General features: G+C 39.0%; 2 protein-coding genes across 2 annotated transcripts in view; both read left to right on the forward strand.

Annotated features, from left to right (window-relative positions):
* The window catches only part of sft2d1 (SFT2 domain containing 1), a 42,066-nt gene extending 29,047 nt beyond the window's left edge, over positions 1-13,019 (forward strand). The window contains exon 8 of the mRNA XM_067421785.1: positions 12,527-13,019. Coding sequence (XP_067277886.1) covers positions 12,527-12,566 — 40 coding nt within the window. The 3' untranslated portion in view covers positions 12,567-13,019. The remainder of the gene's footprint in view (positions 1-12,526) is intronic.
* A 2,708-nt stretch (positions 13,020-15,727) lies between these two features.
* On the forward strand, positions 15,728-17,722 carry prr18 (proline rich 18). Its single transcript, XM_067421009.1, has one exon. The coding sequence runs from the start codon at positions 15,900-15,902 to the stop codon at positions 16,662-16,664; it is 765 nt and encodes a 254-aa protein (XP_067277110.1). The 5' UTR covers positions 15,728-15,899; the 3' UTR covers positions 16,665-17,722.
* Positions 17,723-20,217: the final 2,495 nt, after the last annotated feature.

The raw sequence follows: 20,217 nt of genomic DNA on the forward strand, positions 1-20,217 counted from the left end.
GCATTTCTATCTTTATATTTCACGAAGAATTAAGTCTGCATTCATAATACGCACCGTTAATTCCCGTGCAGCCGCGCCCGCACGGATCGGATTATACTTTCACTTTAGAATGAGTATCAATTTGAGAGAAATCTGATTGAATGGTGTGTTTAATATTAACATCAATACTGTTCTGAATGAAAAACATAACAGAACAGTATAGTACAATGACAATCTTGTTTAAATAGGCGCTTTTACATTTAGTTTTGAAACTGAATCTTCCGCCGTAGGCTATATTGTCAGCTTCCTACTCGTGATAAATGAAATCTGATTCCTGCCGCTGGTCACAGCTCAGTTCATGGCGTCTGTTCGCTAACTGAACGAAATTATATTTATTTATTAGGCTACTGTAAAATAATCAAAACGATATCGATGCCTGTTTATGATTTCATACAGCTATCTACAGGGCCGTTTCTAGCCTTTCTGGCACCCTAGGCAAGATTCAAAATCCCCCCCCATCAAAATAAAATTTTTGATTTCTATGATCTACATTTGTGTATTTTAAGATGTTCTGAAGTCCAAACAATTAGATAACAATAGCTTGAAAACAATGTCACTCGGCGCCACTGCGGATTGAAGAACACACTGACACAAAGACTAAAAGACGGGACGAAGCCGTAGCCGAAGCCTCGCGCCAGTTTCATATAACTTATGTTTTAAAGGTTAATCACATATTTTTTTTAGGGGGGTGCTGAGGCATAAGTTCATAAAAAAGGGCCTAGTGACTGACGCCCATGGTTATGACAGTATTAGCCTACTTGATCAATTTACACTAAACGGCTATCTCTGATGTAAAAAATGTTTTATTCAAATGAACTGCTATAATGTTCTGCACCTGAAATGAGCATCGCGTGTGTTCCGTCCAGTACTAATATTCAGTGTAATGTTTTGCTCAACGTTATGATAGAGCGACCAGCTTAGTAGAGGACAAGTAACCAATAAGTAGGCTAACATACCTGTATATTTCGCTTTCTTTTTTATATTTCCTCTTTTTTCTTTTTACGATACTGAGCCCCTGATGGCTTTGACCTTTTCATGATGATGAAACTAAAGCACGCTGTAACGAGTAGAAATATAGTGTGGCCCCTTTAAGAGTTGCGCGCGCTCCCTGCAAACGAAGTCTGCCTTTTGTGTATGTGCGCACTGAGGCTTGAGCTCCCATGTGTGGGGATTATTTTCTGTTTTCTGTTGCTAACAGTCAGTTATTTTGTTTTATTAAGTAATGCTGTGGACGGAAAGGGAGTTTGTGATGAGAGTTTAGCGGGGAATAAAGTGCGATCTGTTTGATGTTAATCGCTAACCGCATTTTTCACTCGGACACAAGCGTTTCAACGCCACAGATAACGACGTTCCCTGCCGCCCTCTACATGATCTCATTTCATTACAGCAGCGCCACTATCACCATGGTGACTTCGCTCCAATAATCGCAACTAATCATAATGCCTTGAAATAGCAAAAGTACGAAATATTAATAATAAAATATGAAATAACTTGGTGGGGCGGGGGCTCACTAGCGCCCCCCAGCTGTTGGCGCCCTAGGCGACCGCCTAGTTTGCCTATGCCTAGAAACGGCACTGGCTATCTATAACGAACATCATATCCGGGAGAAGTCAGTAAATTCGAGTAAAATCACAGGCTTTGCTTATCCCGTGCGAATGCGCCACGCAAAACTCAGATGTGGAGGAGTCATTTCTAAATCACAGAGGTCCCTAGATAATACTAATCCCGTGCGAATAGTGCTTTAGATAGACGAACCACTTCCACGCCACTAAAGAAAGTTAGTCTTTCTTCTCTTATCAACTATTTATTTCTCCTTACTTGTGGAAGCTCTTTCAGTCACATTTGTGTTGCGGTCAGGGAAACTCTCTTTGTAGCTAAAACGTGCCGCGTTGGATCTATCAGCCTACTACTGCTGAGCACTGGCTGCGTGTCCGTGGTGTAGGCCTACGTCATCACGCAAGAAGCCAATCGTGTTCTGCTCTTTCTGATGGCATGCGCCCTGAACGTCAGTCATATCGAAATATCGGAAATGTGTTTAAAAATCATATCACCGTTATTGAAAAAAATTATATCGCGATATATATTGATATTGAATTATTGTCCAGCCCTAAGATGACTCAGACCAGGGGTGTTTCTAGGATTTTCATTTTAAGGGGGCTTAGCCCCCAATGAGGATAGGCCTATGGAAAAAATGGTAACACTTTAGTTTAGAGTCCAAATTGCACTTAACTAGTAGCTTACAAACATGCATATGCATAGGATATTGGCTGTTTATTATTACTTATAAGCAAATATTAACACCTTACTGCATGCATGGCCATACTGTACATGCATTTATCGTACCCAGTAAATAAAATGTAGGCAGGTTTATAACCACTGAGATCCCAAATGTTAGGGTGGTCGGGGGCATGATCCCCTGAGAAAATTTTGATTTCTGGGATCTACATATGTGTATTATAAGATGTTCTGAGGGCCAAAAAATTAGATAACAATAGCTTGAAAACCATGTCATTGGGTATTTGTCTTTCTTATCTCCACCTCATCTCTCTTTTTTTTTTTTTATCTTGCCCTGTCTCTTCCCCTCATAACGCTGACTGATAAAGTTTTCTATTTTCGTCAGAGAATAAAGTAAACATATGGTTTACATATTAACATACTGATATTTATATGTTTTATAAATAATTTTCTTAGACACGTTAATTTACTGTTTATTAAAGTTTTAAGTTTATTAAATTAATTCGCAATATAAACCCGTTCATTTCTAATCTTATGGTCAATATAGGCTGAAAAAAAGCTGAGTTTATTTTTTTATTTACTGAAGGTTTCAAATGAAATTATATTAATTATATGAATTCATTTTTAATGCCTAATCTGATTAAAATAGCTTTAGTTAATTAGGCCTACATTATGAATCACATATTTTCAGTTAAAAATTGTTAAATTAGACACAACTTTATTAATTTGCCTAAATATTTTTGTCTTTTGTTTAACATTTCTGACTTAAAACAGCAGCTGTCAAACATGAATGTTTAGTTTGGCTGCTTACATTTCTCATACTTGACATCGAGTTGCACTGCTAAAATTCACACTCAGCCTCAGCAGTTTCTGTGTGAGCATAAAGCCTGCCTACTCTGATTTGATTGGTTTTATCAAATATTTTGACATTGATGAGCGGTGACAGACCAATGAGGCTCAGATTTACGCACACACCTTTGCTTCTGACGTGTGCTCTACTCAACACACAGACTAAAAGACGGGACAAAGCCGAAGCCTCTCGCCAGGTTCATATGTTTTGAAGGTTAATCTCACTTTTTTTTTTTAGGGGAGGCTGAGGCATAAGTTTAGGGGCCTGTAGCCCCCCTAAAAAGGTGACGCCCATGACTCAGACTGTTTAACTAATCCAGTTTTGTGAAGTTAACGTTTAGACCATTTGTTTTTCCCATACATTTAGCATCATTAAGCATATTAAAGGGATAGTTCACTTTGAAATTAAATTTTTATATGTTTTATCGTACCTCATGGGCATCCGAGATGTAGGAGTATTTGTTTCCCCAGTAGTTTCAATTTTGATAATTTTAGGTCAAACCGTTCTTGTCTGTGCCTCACATAATGCAGATCTATGGTCACCACCTCAAAGAGCCCAAATTAAACAATCCCCCATCGTAAGTACACACTGATGGCCTAAGACACGAAACGAGCGGTTTGTGTGAGAAAACGAACAGTATTTATATCGTTTTTACCTCTTGTACACCACTACGTCCGACTGATCCAAGGGCGCGCGTGCGTGTTTCCTGTTGTGACATTCACGCGTTCTCGCTTTAGTCTGCGTAAGCACGGAAAGCGCCTGAAGTGGATCTCTCGCGCGTGTACGTCTCTCATTGTTTACACAGAAATTTGGGAAGTGTTACCTTACGTAATTGTTTTTTTTTCCGTCGGTTTAAACATCCAGGATAAACTTAAATTAGTACCATTTCTATTAGCCTGTAATCACCTGTAATCTCTGTTTTGTGTACAATATTTGTTTTCAATTACAGAGGTCAAACGTTCACCAGGTTTGCACACACTGCAGGAGGGATTTGGCCCACTCCTCCACACACATCTTCTCTAGATCAGTCAGGTTTCTGGCCTATTGCTGAGAAACACAGAATTTGAGCTCCCTCCAAAGATTCTCTACTGGGTTTTAGGTCTGAAGACTGGCTAGGCCACGCCAGAACCTTGATATGCTTCTTATAGAGCACTCCTTGGATTACTCCTTAGTATCCTGGCTGTGTGCTTTGGGTCATTGTCATGTTGGAAGACCCAGCCTCGACCCATCTTCAATGCTCCAACTGAGGGAAGGAGGTTGTTCCCCAAAATCTCGCAATACATGGCCCCGGTCATCCTCTCCTTAATACAGTGCAGTCGCCCTGTCCCATGTCCAGAAAAACACCCCGCAAAGCATGATGCTACCACCCCCATGCTTCACAGTAGGGATGGTGTTCTTGGAATGGTACTTGTCATTCTTCTTCTTTCAAGCACATTTAGTGGAATTATGACCAAAAAGTTATATTTTGGTCTCATCTGACCACATGACTTTCTCCCATGACTCCTCTGTATCATCCAAATGGCTATTGACAAACTTAAGACGGGCCTGGACATGTGCTGGTTTAAGCAGAAGAACCTTCCATGCCATCCATGATTTCAAACCATGACGTCTCATGTGTATTACCAACAGTAACCTTGGAAACGGTGGTCCCAGCTCTTTTCAGGTCATTGACCAGCTCCTCCCGTGTAGTTCTGGGCTGATTTCTCACCTTTCTAAGGATCATTGAGACCCCACGAGGTGAGCTCTTGCATTGAGCCTCTGTCTGAGGAAGATTGACAGTCATATTTAGCTTCTTCCATTTTCTAATGATTGCTCCAACAGTGGACCTTTTTTCACCAAGCTACTTGGCAATTTCTCGTTGCCCTTTCTAGCCTTGTGGATGTGTACAATTTTGTCTCTAGTGTCTTTGGACAGCTCTTTGGTCTTGGCCATGTTAATAGTTGGATTCTTACTGATTGTATGGGGTGGACAGGTGTCTTTATGCATCTAACAACCTCAAACAGGTGCATCTAATTTAGGATAATAAATGGAGTGGAGGTGGACATTTTAAAGGCAGACTAACATGTCTTTGAGGGTCAGAATTCTATCTGATAGACAGGTGTTCAAATACTTATTTGCAGCTGTATCAAACAAATAAATAGTAAAAACAAAATCATGTATTGTGATTTCTGGATTTATTTATTTTATTTTATTTTTATTTATTTTTTATTATGGGGCAAAAAAGTATTTAGTCAGCCACCAATTGTGCAAGTTCTCCCACATAAAACGATGAGAGAGGCCTGTAATGTTCATCATAGGTACACTTCAGCTTTGATAGACAGAATGAGAAAAAAATCCATAAAATCACAATCTCCCAATCATCTTCTGGGTCATCCAAATGCTCTTTAGCAAACTTCAGATGGGCCCAGACATGTACTGGCTTGAGCAGGAGGACAGGTCTGGCACTGCAGGATTTATGTCCCTGGCAGTCTTGCGTTGAGCCCCATATCAAGGTAGATTATTGGTGGTCTTGTATGTCTTCCATTTTCTAATAATTGCTCTCACAGTTGATTTCTTCACACCAAGCTGCTTACCTATTGCCGATTCAGTCTTCCCAGCCTGGTCAGGTCTACAATTTTGTTTCTGGTGTCCTTTGACAGCTCTTTGGTCTTGGCCATAGTGAAGTTTGGAGTCTGACTGTTTGAGGTTGTGGACAGGTGTCTTTTATACTGATAACTAGTTTGAACAGGTGCCATTAATACAGGTAATAATGAGTGGAGGACAAAAGAGCCTCTTAAAGAAGAAGTAACTGGTCTGTGAGCCAGAAATCCTACTTTTTTTGTAGGTGACCAAATGCTTATTTTCCACCATGATTTGCAAATATATTCTTTAAAAATCAGTCTACGGACCACTTGGAACTTTAATTGAATACCCCTGGCCTAGATTATATAGGCTATACATGTGATTTGCAACACTGGAGTTAAATGTATTAGTCAGCCAAACTAGATTAACTCAAATGCCAGTTTAAATCCCAGTTTGGAAGTCAGAAGTTTGTCTCCAAATGGCAGCATGTCAGACTGCGACACCCTCTCTCTCAGTTCATGTTTTGTTGGGTGGGATTGGGTTGTGTACACATGGGGAGCTGAATTCCCTGAATGAAAACATGTTGTTATTTACTCAAGGCCTTGTGGCTGTTGACCTTCACCATATGTCACTAATCCCCTACTGGAGTGCATTGCTTTCCTAGTGCCATGCAAATGGATGCTTGCTTTTCATCTTGAGCTTGTTTAAGTTCTTTTTCTAAAACCTTAAAAAAAAATGTTTAAAAATTAATTTTGGTGTGTTCCTCAAAAAGCTACCATATTGTTTTCGAAGGATCGAAATATAGCACACACATCAGTGTATGCTTTTAATGAAAAAGAGCAGCATCAACATTCTACAATAGTTCTCTTGTTGTGTTCCACTGAAAAAGAGTATAAATTACAACACAGTCTTCGTTTTTGGGCAAATACTTTGTTTGCAGATTAATTTCAGGTGCTGGATGGCAAAATCATCCAGAAGATAAAGTGGTAACATCTTAAAAAGGGGGAGGTGCAAAATAAATGAACACAAAGCAGTCTAACTCATGATAACCACTAACTATCTAATACTGATAACAAATACCACTCTAAAATAACTACCATAAACATAAAGCCTACGTAAACAACTTGTGACACGAAACATTAAAGGGGCGGCAGTCGTCTCATTTGCTGGAATGTTGAGCATTATTGGATCTCTAAATACAAAAGAATCGTTAAGCGTTTTGCAACCCTTGCTGAACCTGACAACCCCCCTTTATTCCTGCCAGAGGTGCTTGTGCATGTTTCTGATGGATTCTGACAGCCAAGGCACCCCATCCCCCCCAACTTCCCGGCTTCAAGAACCTCTTGAAAGAGGAAAACAATGATCTCTTGAATGATTCCCTCTGTATTCCACCTGCTGCTTTCGTTTCATTTGAAGACCAAACCCTTGACTCATATTTCAATTTATCTGTAGCTGGTTCATCTTTAGAGACCCCTCACACCATTGTTTCATTGTTGATTGTTTTCCTAGAAATAGCCGCACCCTTCGACGTGCTCAGTAATGCTGTTTTTGAGTGGCTTAAAATTGTGTAACAGGCTCTTTTCATTGCGTTTTTACTGGATTAGCATGAGCAGGCTCCACGTCATGAGCTGTTTATCCCACTGATCTCTGTTTTGAACATTGGACTGTGCACATGTTTTTTTCCTGAGCATGGTGCATATCCACAATCTAATATTTTAATGCACTTTTTTTTTATTTAGATGAGTTTGATTATCTTTCTTTGTCCCTCCAGTATGGGAGAGTTAAGATGATTTATTAGTGATTTAAACATCATTTTACCCCAGTTACGATCAGTATTGTTTTAGTATTTAGTATACTATTAGGTTTTTTTTTTGTTTTTTTTATTTTATTTCATATTGTTATTTTGTTAATATTTAGAATTGTATGTTATCTCTATCGTCTACTTTTTTACTTTGAAGTTTGTCATTTTTATTCATTTAAAAAAAAAAAAAACATGTTTTATGTATGTGTAGTTTTTATGTTTATTTCATTCAACTTAAACTAAATGGAAAATGTTGATTTAGCAACTAGCTGAAAAACAAGAGTATAGCATCAGTTCTGGCAGGTCACGTTAGTCAAGCTGGCATCAGCTGACTGTCATCTGTTCACGTCTACCTCTAGAAATAGGATGTTTATCACAGCATGCATATAAAAGCTCTTTCAGTACTATCAGCTGCTATCACATTTCTCCAGAGCTTATTTACTCTCCTACTTCCCCAGCTCCTCCTCTCGTCCATTCAGGATTTGGAATTATAATTCACCTTGAATCAGACTAAAATCCCAAATTATTTTGTACATTTAATATCGACATTAATGATATCTGCAATACATCATGTTGGTTCTGTTTAGTTTACCCTTAGGGGGGTTATTGCGGCTCTCTCTGCTAGTATCCATGCTAGGCTGCATGGATCCGCTGGGAGTTCTTGCCCAGAACAGAACCATACCACCAATCCAAACTGTATGCTAATAGTCAATCAATCATCATTGACAATAGTGGTCCTGACCGATATAGCTATGTTGATTTTATTTTAAGCTAAATCAAGTTAGAAAACTGCTTTTTGGCTTTAGATTTAGTTAATGATCACATGAGATTCCCCCCTTCAATGTAAAGCGCTTTGAGTTCCTAGAAAAGCGCTATATAAATCGAGCGCATTATTATGATAATAGCTATGTTTTAGGTGTAATGATGGTCCCTCTGACTGGGAAGAACAACAACTCTGAAGAAAAAAAACGCTGACAAATAACCAGATCCAGCCCAAATATCTACCTTCTGCTGTCTTCTCCTTATGTGTCATAACATGTATATTTCTGGAAATAATAATCCCTTAATGTCGATACTTTTGTCTTGGGCGTTAAAGTTTTAGTTTGTTTGTTTGTTTTTTGTTTTTTGCTTTTTTCCTCTCTGATCATCAAGTTCTGGCTTATTCAGCTTTTTTTGAAAGACATCCACCCGCTGCGCTGGAAAGCCGGGGCATCCGTTGCGCCGATATTTCATCAGAAAGCAGGGGGAGTTAATCATCATTTATTTATGTGCTGTATGTGCAGTGCTTTTAAGGCTAAACACTAAACAGTCTCCTGATTGTGGCTGTTGTGTGGGTGCGTGTAACGCAAGAGGGATGAGTAACATATCTGCAGATGTTCGTCAGTCTCCCTTCTTTTTTCTGATTCTTTACTCTTCCTTTTAACCTTGACCACTTTCACACCTCCTCCACTTCCTGTGAATTTTGAGCATGACAAAGTCTGCATAGCAACACATTTAGAGAGGGTGACAGAGGCAGAGGCGGAGGAGAGAGGAAAAAGGGTGGAGGCTGAGGCGAGGAAGGCACCGTGACCTTGTTCTGCTGTTGCCTTGGAGACCGTGATGGTTACCTCATCTTTTAGCTCCATATCAGGGCTGGGGGATATAGATACAAATATTTTTCATCCACATTTTTTTCAGTAGCTCAATATTTATTATTTAATTGCTCTTTTTCCTAATCTGAGAGAAGCATCCAAACAGCCAATATTGTGATTACTCTAAAAGTAAAAGACAGCAAAAAAATAAAAAGTCGGCATTATATATATATTTTTTTAATAATCAGGTTTTTCAGTAAATGAGGGCAGAATATAATTTACAATTATTTATTTGTGTGATGGTGCAAAACAATCAGAGTTTCAAGTTGATTTATTTATGCCAGACAAAGGAGCTTCAGGGCAATTAAATCCCAAATTATCCCACCCGACATTCACATCCAGGGGATCGGTCGGTTCCAGTGTGCGGCCCAGATTATCTGCTAATGTGAAGCGTTTACAGATCAAATCTTCAAACTCCCGATCTGCTTGCAGACACATCTGTGCCTTCCCGACAATATCAAACATGTTTGATATTTAGGATTTAAAATCGGATGACTATGTCTATGATTACATCAGCACTTCTAAAATAGCCAATGAGAGACAAGTCTACAAGGTGATTGAAGTGACAGAACTTTTGAAATGGCGTCCACAAAACAACAAGCAGCTGTACGGGTCCGGTGGACAACATAGATGGAAGAACGGCTTGCTGAAATGTGGCAACAACACAACCGTTTTTTCTCGCTACACAAATTATGTATTGATAGAAACACTACAACAACTAATTGATAAAATTTATTATTTTCGACAATGACAATAATCGACAGTGAATTTGATTATGGATTAGTTGCGTCTACCACTGTGTGTGTGTGTGTGTGTGTGTGTGTGTGTGTGTGTGTGTGTGTGTGTGTGTGTGTGTGTGTGTGTGTGTGTGTGTGTGTGTGTGTGTGTGTGTGTGTGTGTGTGTGTGTGTGTGTGTGTGTGTGTGTGTGTGTGTGTGTGTGTGTGTGTGTGTGTGTGTGTGTGTGTGTGTGTGTGTGTGTGTGAAGGGAAACCGTTATACCATATAAGGCCTATTATTAATTTCTCACTAACAGAAGCAAGAATAGATTCTAGTTTCACACTCACTAGCAACCGTAGGCAGAATTTTATTTTTGGTCAGGCCTGAGCAAAAGTGAGCAGTGTCACTTGTCTACATAAACCAAAACTGTAGCTACAACCTGTCCACATACAAAACATGAGCAGCGGTTACAACAAACGTTAGACACTTTCTTTCCCCTTTTGAAATATGTTCTTCATTGAAAATAAACACGTTTCCGATCTGATATGTGATGAGAAAAGGAAGTACATCGAGTTCGGCAAAAGGCGGATTCGAACCGTAGGTTGAATTGCGTCAAAACTTAATGCCACACACCTTACCCCTCACCGCACCGTCATCACCGCCCGCTGGCTACGCCCCTGCTAGCAACCCAAACAGCCAAACTACGGGTCCGCTGGTCAACGCCTGCTTGTGCTTTCAAACACACTCCCGCTTTAAAACCCTTTCAAACGCTCCCAAACCCACTTTAAAGCCCTTTTGAACGCTCCCGTGCATTGATCATTGTAGCCAATCACAGACACATCCGATGAGCACGTGAGCACAATGACCAGTCAGAGGTGTTCACGATTCCAGCTAAACAGTGCTCAAAGCATCACACTTTTTAAATTTTAGACTTTGTATCGCATTCTGTTAGCCTGACAAGCCAGACCCACATCAAGATGTTTGGTCTGGAAACTCACCATAGACAGGGCTCAATCCGAGGGGCGGGATAAACGGTTGTCTTTCAAACTCCCTCTGCACACGATAGGATAGCGCTACAACCAACCAGAGCAACAAAGGTGAAGCAGAGCTTGTTGATAGATTAAACTTTCGCCGTATCCGGTCGGCAAAACTCCGAACACATCTTCCCTTTTTAAGAATGACTTCAGTGCCGTTCTTTTCTCAGAGAAAAGCTTAACTCCAAGTCTTCCAGAGTCGCGGTTAAAGCTGATTCGAAAGAACGCCAGTTTCTGTGTTGACTAGAAGCACGCAAACGCAACCCGGCCGTCGTCATTATGGCTCCGCCCACCGACTCTATACACAATGTGATTGGCCCGGCAAGAGTTTGGCGTTTACAGCTCAGAAGGATATTGAGAGTTGTTAGACAACACTCGCGGGCAGATTAGATTTTCTGCCGCTAGGGTGCGTCTACATTTCTAGGCCAGCATTCTGTACTTTTGACAACACTAGATGTAACCCCTTTGTAATCGTTAACATTTTCCTGAGTTGCTCTAATTTAACTGTGCATTTTTTAGTAACTGTAATGGGTTAGTCACATTTTTATTTTGTAATTGAATTACGTAACTCTGTTACATGTAACTTTACTCAGCAACACAAAACACATAGAAAATAGTGGAGGACAGAGTATTCTGCTTGTACATTATCAAAGTTGTCTGAAACGAGTACTTAATATTTGAGCCTTTCAAACAAAAGCAGAAACGTTTAGCACGTCTTGCCCAGACGTACTTTGACAGATGCGTGCACTGTTTAATGACTCTGGCACATGTTCCTTAGCGCATATCTTACATTTTATAGTTATATCCTTATCTCTAAATGTTAGAATGTCCCGTGACGCGGGTATTTCCATTTTGCCTCTTTTGACAACAAGCGTCATGTAAAACCTCACTGAGCGAGCGCATGTGAGTCAAACAGACGGAGTGCAGTTATATCACTAATATCACCATTTCTTCTTGCCCGTCATCCACCATGTTTTTACTCTAAAGTCAGAGTAGAGATTTCCTGTGTTCACAGGAAGAGGTTTTCTCACGGGAATCTGGTTGTTTGTGAATGGTCTGTTAGTGTGTGATGCCCTTGGTCACATTGTGGCACTCCACACACTATACTATTGGAACAAAACTGCTAAATCTATTAAATCAGATCTTTTTATTGTCATGTTGGATTTAAAAAATCATATTGTTAATGAATTTACCAACTTCTTGAAACAGAAGTTTAAATCTGAGGTACAAATATCAGAGAACCATACTTTCTGAATTAAATGTATGCCTTTTCCCCCTTCGAATTGCTAGACAAAACTAGTCTAATAAAATAATCTTTAGTAAAATAAATGAAAAGTTCATCATAATCTGTGCGGTTGATCTGCTTCTCTACATGCAATGTTTTTCCAAATAAAATATGCAAGAGCTCCACCCAGTCACAACAAAGGAAAAAAATGTTCAAAACAAGCTTTTTTTTCAGAACAAAGAACTAAATTGAATGTGGAGGTAATAAACCACATTAACAGCGAGCGATCGGTTTATTTAGGATTAAGTATGGTTTTCATCACAGTGTTTTCATTATCCATCTGTTTCTGTGGATTTTGCTTTGAGCCCCCACCCATATGTAATACTCTTATGAGCCGTCAGCCATAAACATAAATGTCTTTCTTTTCACAGGGATGCTGTTATAAAGTGTTTCTCCTCCTGTTTGAGCTGAAGTATGCAGTATTCCATCTGATGACAGGTCCTGCATTGCAAGAGGGAATATGTGAAGAAAAGATCATTTTTCTCTCTCATCTCAGAATCTGCCACATTATTCTCTGTGACCTTAAAATTTTTCATGTTTTGTCTTAATATAATTTTTAAATAAATATGTAATAGTAAGAGTGAATATGTAATATTTGCATTTATTACAAGCCTTTTTTTCTAAAAGCTTTTTTGTCATTTTTATTTTGTGTGTGGCGGATAAATGCTTATTACATGATATACTGCCAGTTAAAACTGAGTGAAAAACATGTGCCTTATTATGTGTGATGTTTATGAATGAAATCCATTACTACTGCTCCCTTTTGTACAGCAAATACCTTTCTACCAAACATATTAACAAAAATGAAGAGAAAAAAATGTGCACGATACCACATTCACACCAAATAAATAAACACAATACTCAGGCTTTGTTCGTTTTATGTTTCGGAATTTATTTGTCTGCTGCACAGGGAGTTAATGTGTCATACGTTATAATCTTCTGGAGGATGTGTTCAGAATAATGATGTACATAAAGCCCTGGGCAACAGAGACAGCTGTCTCACCACACTGAATCTCAGGAGATGAGCTGATGAGATTCTAGGAGTCTAAACAATAGCTTTTTGTGTAATAAACCCTTACGATTGTCTCTTGCATGCTCTGATACAGGTTTGTTCCTTATCTCAGAGCTTCACATGTTCTTAACATGACCTAATAACCTAGAGTGGCTGGTCTGTTTTTAGACTGCCTATGCAAGGAGACTGATGCGGTTTCCATGACAACTGTGGGAGTGCTCTGTTTACTTGAGCATCCCTCCTCCACAGCACACTTCTATGCACAATGCTGATCACGTGTCGGTAATTACTGTGGTGAGCTTGTGGGTGCAACCGTTGGTGGACCCTCCAGCTTATGGCTGAGAAGATGCTTTAGATTTTACACTCCAAAAAACACATTCAGTCAGACAGCTTTAATATTAAATGAGAATATGTCGGCTGATAGTGCATCTGTTAGTGTACGGTTGTCTGATAAATCTTCCCCGGTGCATAAAGGCAGCACATTAGGTTGCAAACTCAACTGATGCTAGTATAAAATAGACCACGTAAGGTTGTTTTTCATTGTACACCAATCAGGCATAACAATATGACCACAGGCCTGACCCATCAAATTAAGATTGTTTTTCATTGTACACCAATCAGGCATAACATTATGACCACATCCCTGACCCATCGAGGCATGGTCTTCTCTAGACCCCTGAAGGTGTTAGCAGCAGATCCTACAAGTCTTGTGCATTGTGAAGTTGAGCCTCGGTGGATCGGAGTTGTTTATTTAACACATTACACAAATGCATGATTGGATGATATCTGGGGAATTCGGAGGCCAAGTCAACACCTCAAACTCATGCTCTTCAAGCCATTCCTGAACCATTTATGCTTTGTGGCAGTATGCATTATCCTGCTGAAAGAGGCCACAGCCACCAGGGAATAACGTTTCAAAGAAACATCCACATGGATGGCAGGACCTAAAGTTTCCTAGCAGAACATTGCCTAAAGCTTCTTCCCATAGTGCATCGGGGTGCCATATGTTTCCCTGATTCATCAGACCAGGCCACCTTACATTGCTCTGTGGTCCAGTTCTGATGCTCACGCATCCACTTTTGGTGCTTTCAGTGGTAGAAAGGTGTCAGCATGGGCACCCTGACTGGTCTGTGGCTATGCAGGCCCATACGCAACAAACTGTGAGGCACTGTGTATTCTGACACCTTTCTATCAGAACCAGCATTAACTTATTGAGCAATTTGAGCTACAGTAGCTTGTCTGTTTGATCAGACCACATGGCCCAGCCAGGACCACTTGTGATAGATACTGACCACTGCAGACCGGGAACACCCCACAAGAGCTGCAGTTTTAGAGATGCTCTGACCCAGTCGTCTAGCCATCACAATTTGACCCTAATCAAACTCACCCAAATCCTTACGCTAACCCCTTTTTCCTGCTTCTAACACATCAACTTTGGGGACAAAATGTTTACTTGCTGCCTATTAAAGCCCACCCACTAACAGGTGTCATGATGAAGAGATAATGCGTTATTCATTTCACATGTGAATAATGTTATGCCTGATATATCAGTCATAATGTTATGCCTGATATATCACAGATGCACTTAAAACAAAGCTATAAATGCATTGAAGCTGTAGGTATCAGTCGCATATCTGTAACATTGTTTTATTACAGGGATAGGATATTATATTTGTCGAAACCCTCAGGTTTCACTTTGGATTATTTTGAAGTTATAATTTGCATTAAAAAAAACTCACAGTCTATGATTTATTTCTAAAGGCAATCTATGGACGTTTTTTGTGAAAAATAAATATCTGCCTTTGTGTGCTGCTTAACAGTAAGGATAAGCCTATTGATTTTTTCGTTCATTTTACTGGGGCTGAAACACTTCACAGTGGCTGGGTGACAGAACAGCTGTCACTGTTAAATTACGAATTGCTGGAAAGGAGGGCGACAGATCAATAACGATGAAGGTTACTTGTCTTTAACCTCCTCTGTGCTATGCCAAGGTCACCAAGCAGAAAATATTGATAATCAGCAAAAAAAAAAAAAAAAAATCTGTTATGAAGCTCTGCTAGCTGCATTCCCTTCCATTGCTGTTTCAAATCTGATATTATATACTATTATGAAATTTTAAAGTCATAGACAATTCAATCTACAATAATTGTTTCTGATTAGCATACCAAAAAAACTATTTTTGAAATTTTTCTTTAAAAAAGAAAAAGCAGCAGAAATCAATGTTACATAAAAAGGCTACAATATTTTATTAGTCGTTACGTTTTTATACATACAAAGTTACAACAAAGTTGTAAAATTGGTTAGTATCTTTTTTTTCACTAAAAGCATGTTCAAAATAAGCTAGGCTAAAAGAATACAACGCATAGACTACTGTATGATCATGATTTATCTGTTGAATTAACCGGTGGTTACACAGCTAGGACACTGGTTGTATTATTTTGTATTGTGCAAATGCAATAAACCTCCTTTATAAGATACATTCATAAGAGGAGGCACTTGTGTACGCATGGCTTTGTTGTTTTAACCTTTACGTTGTGACCACGCCCCTTCCGTCTGACACACTATAAACCCCGCGGATGCCCCGCCCCTTGTCAGTCTAGAGGTGAGATGTGGAGCGCAATGGACTACTGCGTCTAATACCCAAAGAGCCGGTGAACCGAGGCGAATGGACGTATTTCTCCCATCATTCACTCACAGAATTCTTCGTTTTTTGCGCATCGATAGCGTTCAAAATGCCTTTTCCACCAATAAACCTGCACTCTCGGATATCATCGCCAAGAAAGGAGCTGTTCAGGAGAAAGAAGAGCAGGGACAATGTCGCACCTCCTCAACCCACGTACAGTCAAAGGACAGGAGACGACAAGGAATCAGAGAAAGATAAAATATCCACACCGTGGCCGTCGGCCAATCTAAAGCAGCTAGGACGAAGTAAGCCGACCAGAGTCCCTCCAGATCCCGAGACGGACAGCAAACATTCATGGTTGAGCGTCCCCAAACCCTTGGCTACCTCATGCGAAAGCGTCCCGCGGTCCAGTTCTGGTGAGTCCAGCCATAAATATGCCTCCAGGACCTCAATAGCAAAAGAAGAAGGCGAGCAAGAGATCCACTTCTCCCTCAGCCTGACCCCCGAAGCCATCCTGGTCATCCAAAAGCGCAATTTGGAAAAGCAGATGATGGCCAAGCAACAGAAGTGCTGTGCTTCCGCGGATTTGCGACACCGGCGGGTTTTCCCATCCAAAAGAGCTCAGGGCAGCTCTAATAATAAGAGCTCCGGACCTGTTGCCAAGCTGGACGGTTCCAATGACATCAGCACCATTGTGAAGATCTCCCTCCTCAATGATCAGCACAAATATGATGATGTTGAGTATGAGGAGGAGGATGGAGACGTGGACGAGACTGTCATGAGGAAATGTAAAGAGTGGCTCAAAGGTGTGGAAAGTGCTGCTGCTTTTGGGAAAGTTGATAAACTGTCATCTTTGCCTCATCTTAAAAGTTGATGACCTCAACTAGCCTACTTCATTCCACAAAAGAAAGACCCACTGTGAAGACTTCAGTCCATGAGTTATGTGTCAAACATTCAATTTCTTTTAGAAATAATGTTGTCTGGGGGTCATTCACACTGGACGCGTTCTTGCGTTCTTTCAGTGGTATTGAAAAGAAGAGAAGTTGAACTATTAGGCGGCCTATCAAATGGACACGCCGTCTTAAAACGCAAGGCCGTTTTACGCGTAAAACTAGCGCAAACGGGGCGAAGGAGGCGTGGGTGTCTTAAAACTAGGCACGTATGGAAGACACCGACGAAAAAATCTAATCAAATGCGTAGCATTGTTTACGTATAGACCAAAAAAATAAAACAGAGAAATGTAGCTAAGGCAAGAAGGCGTCATGTGAACGTTAGCCTACCGTTCACCCAGGATACGTAGTCGGTTTCATATGCTCTACCAAATTATTGAAGTGGAACAGAATGCATAGGCCTTTTTAAAACTTGAATGTTTTCAACTTAACACGCCATCGACAGAACGTCCATAGGACGCAGTGCACATAAAGCAACAATGAACAACGCATAATGAACGCAAGAACGCGTCCAATCTTTCTTGATGGACTGACGGGAATGTGTTCTGCATTGAGATGTATTGCTGATCACTCAGAGAATTTCTGCAGGTTACCTTTACACATTGACTGGGAAACAGTAGTATTTTTGCACATTGCTATTGTTTTCACTTTGATGAGCTGAATGACAGATGTTTGTTTCAAACTGTGGAAGTAATGTGGACAATTATTGGAGAAAATGAAGCGAATGGCGACTAGTGAAATGCATTCCGAGGCCACGGTACTTCCTTTGTGCCACAAAACAATAGCTGTCAACGGCGACAATGTCTGAGAGCCTTAGAACAGACACTTAATATCTGAGACTTGTCAAAGTATGTGTGTAATATAAACTGAAGGACTGTTTGATCGACGAACCAGCCGTGTACAGTATTTATTTTGCAATGTGGATGTGTTTATATGTGTGTTCTTCATTTTTAAAGGTTCTGATAATAAAATTGAAAAGACATGTTTTTTGTTCTTATTAGCCTATACTTGAATGATAAAATGTAAACAGAAAAAAAGATTATATATAAGATTTGCTAAAATATGCTAGCTACTATTATATGATACCAAGACAACTACAGCATAGTAGTTATATTTGTATCATCATCAACATTTTGTCAATGTAAAAGGCAGGGACCACTAAAATCTTACAAGGGATTAAATATTAATTTAATAATTGGATAAAACTTTGAGAACAACAGGGCCACAATGAACAAAGTGAAATGAATGGGCTATAAGGTATCAAAAGGACCGAGGTTGTGTAAGCTTGCGCTATGGCAACGACCCCTTAAACACACATCAGACCTAAAAACTCACCACACACGCTTTGAGCTCTTACTGTGGAGACAAGTTTGATGCTACAGCGAAAAATGCTTATAACATATATAGTTATTAAAGTAACACACTGGGTGTTAGCTGTTTAGCCAATGGAGTGATTGAATCTCTTAAAAAAATAGTTGATTGTAGTAAATCAAAGACTTCAGAGAGCAGATTTTTATTGCTTAACTGGTAAGTTTGTTTTATTTCTAGATGTTATTTTCATTTTCTATTTAATAGTAACTATTTAATAGTAACATCAGAAGTGCTGCTGATGTAATTCAGAAATGTGAGTAATCTAATTCTTGACATAAAAAAAAAAGTTTAGGTTGTTGACTATCCAAAATCCTTTTAATGTTAATTTTATAATTATAATATTCAAATACGTGTATTTTTATAAATTAATTTATTCTCATTTAAGTGAACTGCAAAAAGTTATTTTGATGAAAACTTACTGCACATCTGATAAGTATTTTGTCTATGATTTTTGTTACATAGGCCTATTTACATCTTAATAGCTCACTGGTCTGATTATGACAATGAAAACTGAAGATGTTTATCATACCAGCTCATTCCCACCTATCCTGAACTCTTACCAGTCAGCACGGTGTCCAGAAAAGGTATGTGTTAAATGGTACCCAATAGCATGCATTATATTTACCAGAATAAAATACACAAATAACAAGAAAAAGCTACATTTTCATGCTTATCCATAGTTAATTTGTGGACAGAACATTTTTACAATATTTACTATATTTATTACACCAACTGTTTGAAATAGTTTCATATTTTCTGGCATCCATCGTCCAGTTTATGACATATACAGACCTTTTTTAGATTATGTTGGGTAAATACTTGAAATGCTATGCAATGTCCAAAACAAGTCTTGGTCACACTTTACTATGGGGAACACCTATTAACTATGACTTTTCCCTCAATAAACTCCTAATTAACTTTTTTTATAGTTGGTAGAGTAGTTGCTCTAGTGGTAGTTTAGGTATTGGTGAGGAATAAGGAATGTAGTATAATGGTAATGCTCAATAAGGCATTAATGATGTAATGAAATCACAATGATGTGATTTAATACTAATAAACAGCCAATATCCGAGAAATGTGCAAGCTAAAAAGCAACAGTTAATAGTGAAAATTAGTCCCCAAACTAAAGTGTCACCAAAGCCTTGTTTCAAAACGTTGTGGAATATGGTATTCAGACTTCTAGGGACACAATGTGTGTGTGACAATTACAGAACAAATGCAAAATAAAAACAAGATAAATTGAAGAACAAATTAATATAAATCGGTATATTAATTATTCAAATCCGTTAAGATGCTATTGATTCATGTTGGCATTTATAATGATTGGTGTGAACTCAAAACACAAAGGAGAGCTGGATCCAAATGCAGTCATTTTATTAACAAAAAAATTAAACCAATCAAACATGAAAACCAGAGAACACAGGAATGGAATGAGCCCACCAAACATACTGCCACGAAGAACAAGACTCGACAAGGAATTCAAGAAATACTTGGGTTTTAAATGCACTAAGGGTAAATGGGAAACAAGATACAGCTGGGAACAATCACATAACTAATTAACAAGAAAAACTACAAAGGACTACAAAACATCACAGAGAACAGGAAATAAAATACCACACAAGACCAGGTTGGGACCATGACAGCATTTTTTAAGATTGACTTTCTTTAAATAAAAATTTTTCATTTTTATATTTTTGTAAAATAAATTATATATAAATTAAATATATATATAAATTAAAAGGTAGAAGTTCTTTTGTAAAAAAAACTAAATCTTAAAAAAACTTGAAAAAGTTTGTATTGCTCCTTAGATAATCAAGCCACATTTCTGCATTTGTCAATTCGGTCCATGCATGAGGTGTTGACTGGGTTCAGTGACTGTAATCAGCGTCATCTCTGAACATTATAAAACCCCATTCCTTTGTGCCCTCATCCCCATCCATGGAAAATAGTAGAACAGGGAAAGTACAAATTAACAACTGCTGTATTGGTCACCCTGGTTACAACTATCAACACAGTCCCCAGGTCAACTTCACAAGTCCTTTTCAATAGTCCAAAGACCTTATTCTTTCCACAAACCTTTGCATATTCATTACCCCATTATGTTAG

The sequence above is a fragment of the Pseudorasbora parva genome, chromosome 17, assembly GCF_024679245.1.
Source record: "Pseudorasbora parva isolate DD20220531a chromosome 17, ASM2467924v1, whole genome shotgun sequence".
Lineage (NCBI taxonomy): Eukaryota > Metazoa > Chordata > Actinopteri > Cypriniformes > Gobionidae > Pseudorasbora > Pseudorasbora parva.

What these genes read in the sequence shown, in the direction of transcription:
- prr18 (XM_067421009.1), top strand. Translation starts at nt 15,900, where the DNA reads ATGCCTTTTCCACCAATAAACCTGCACTCTCGGATATCATCGCCAAGA.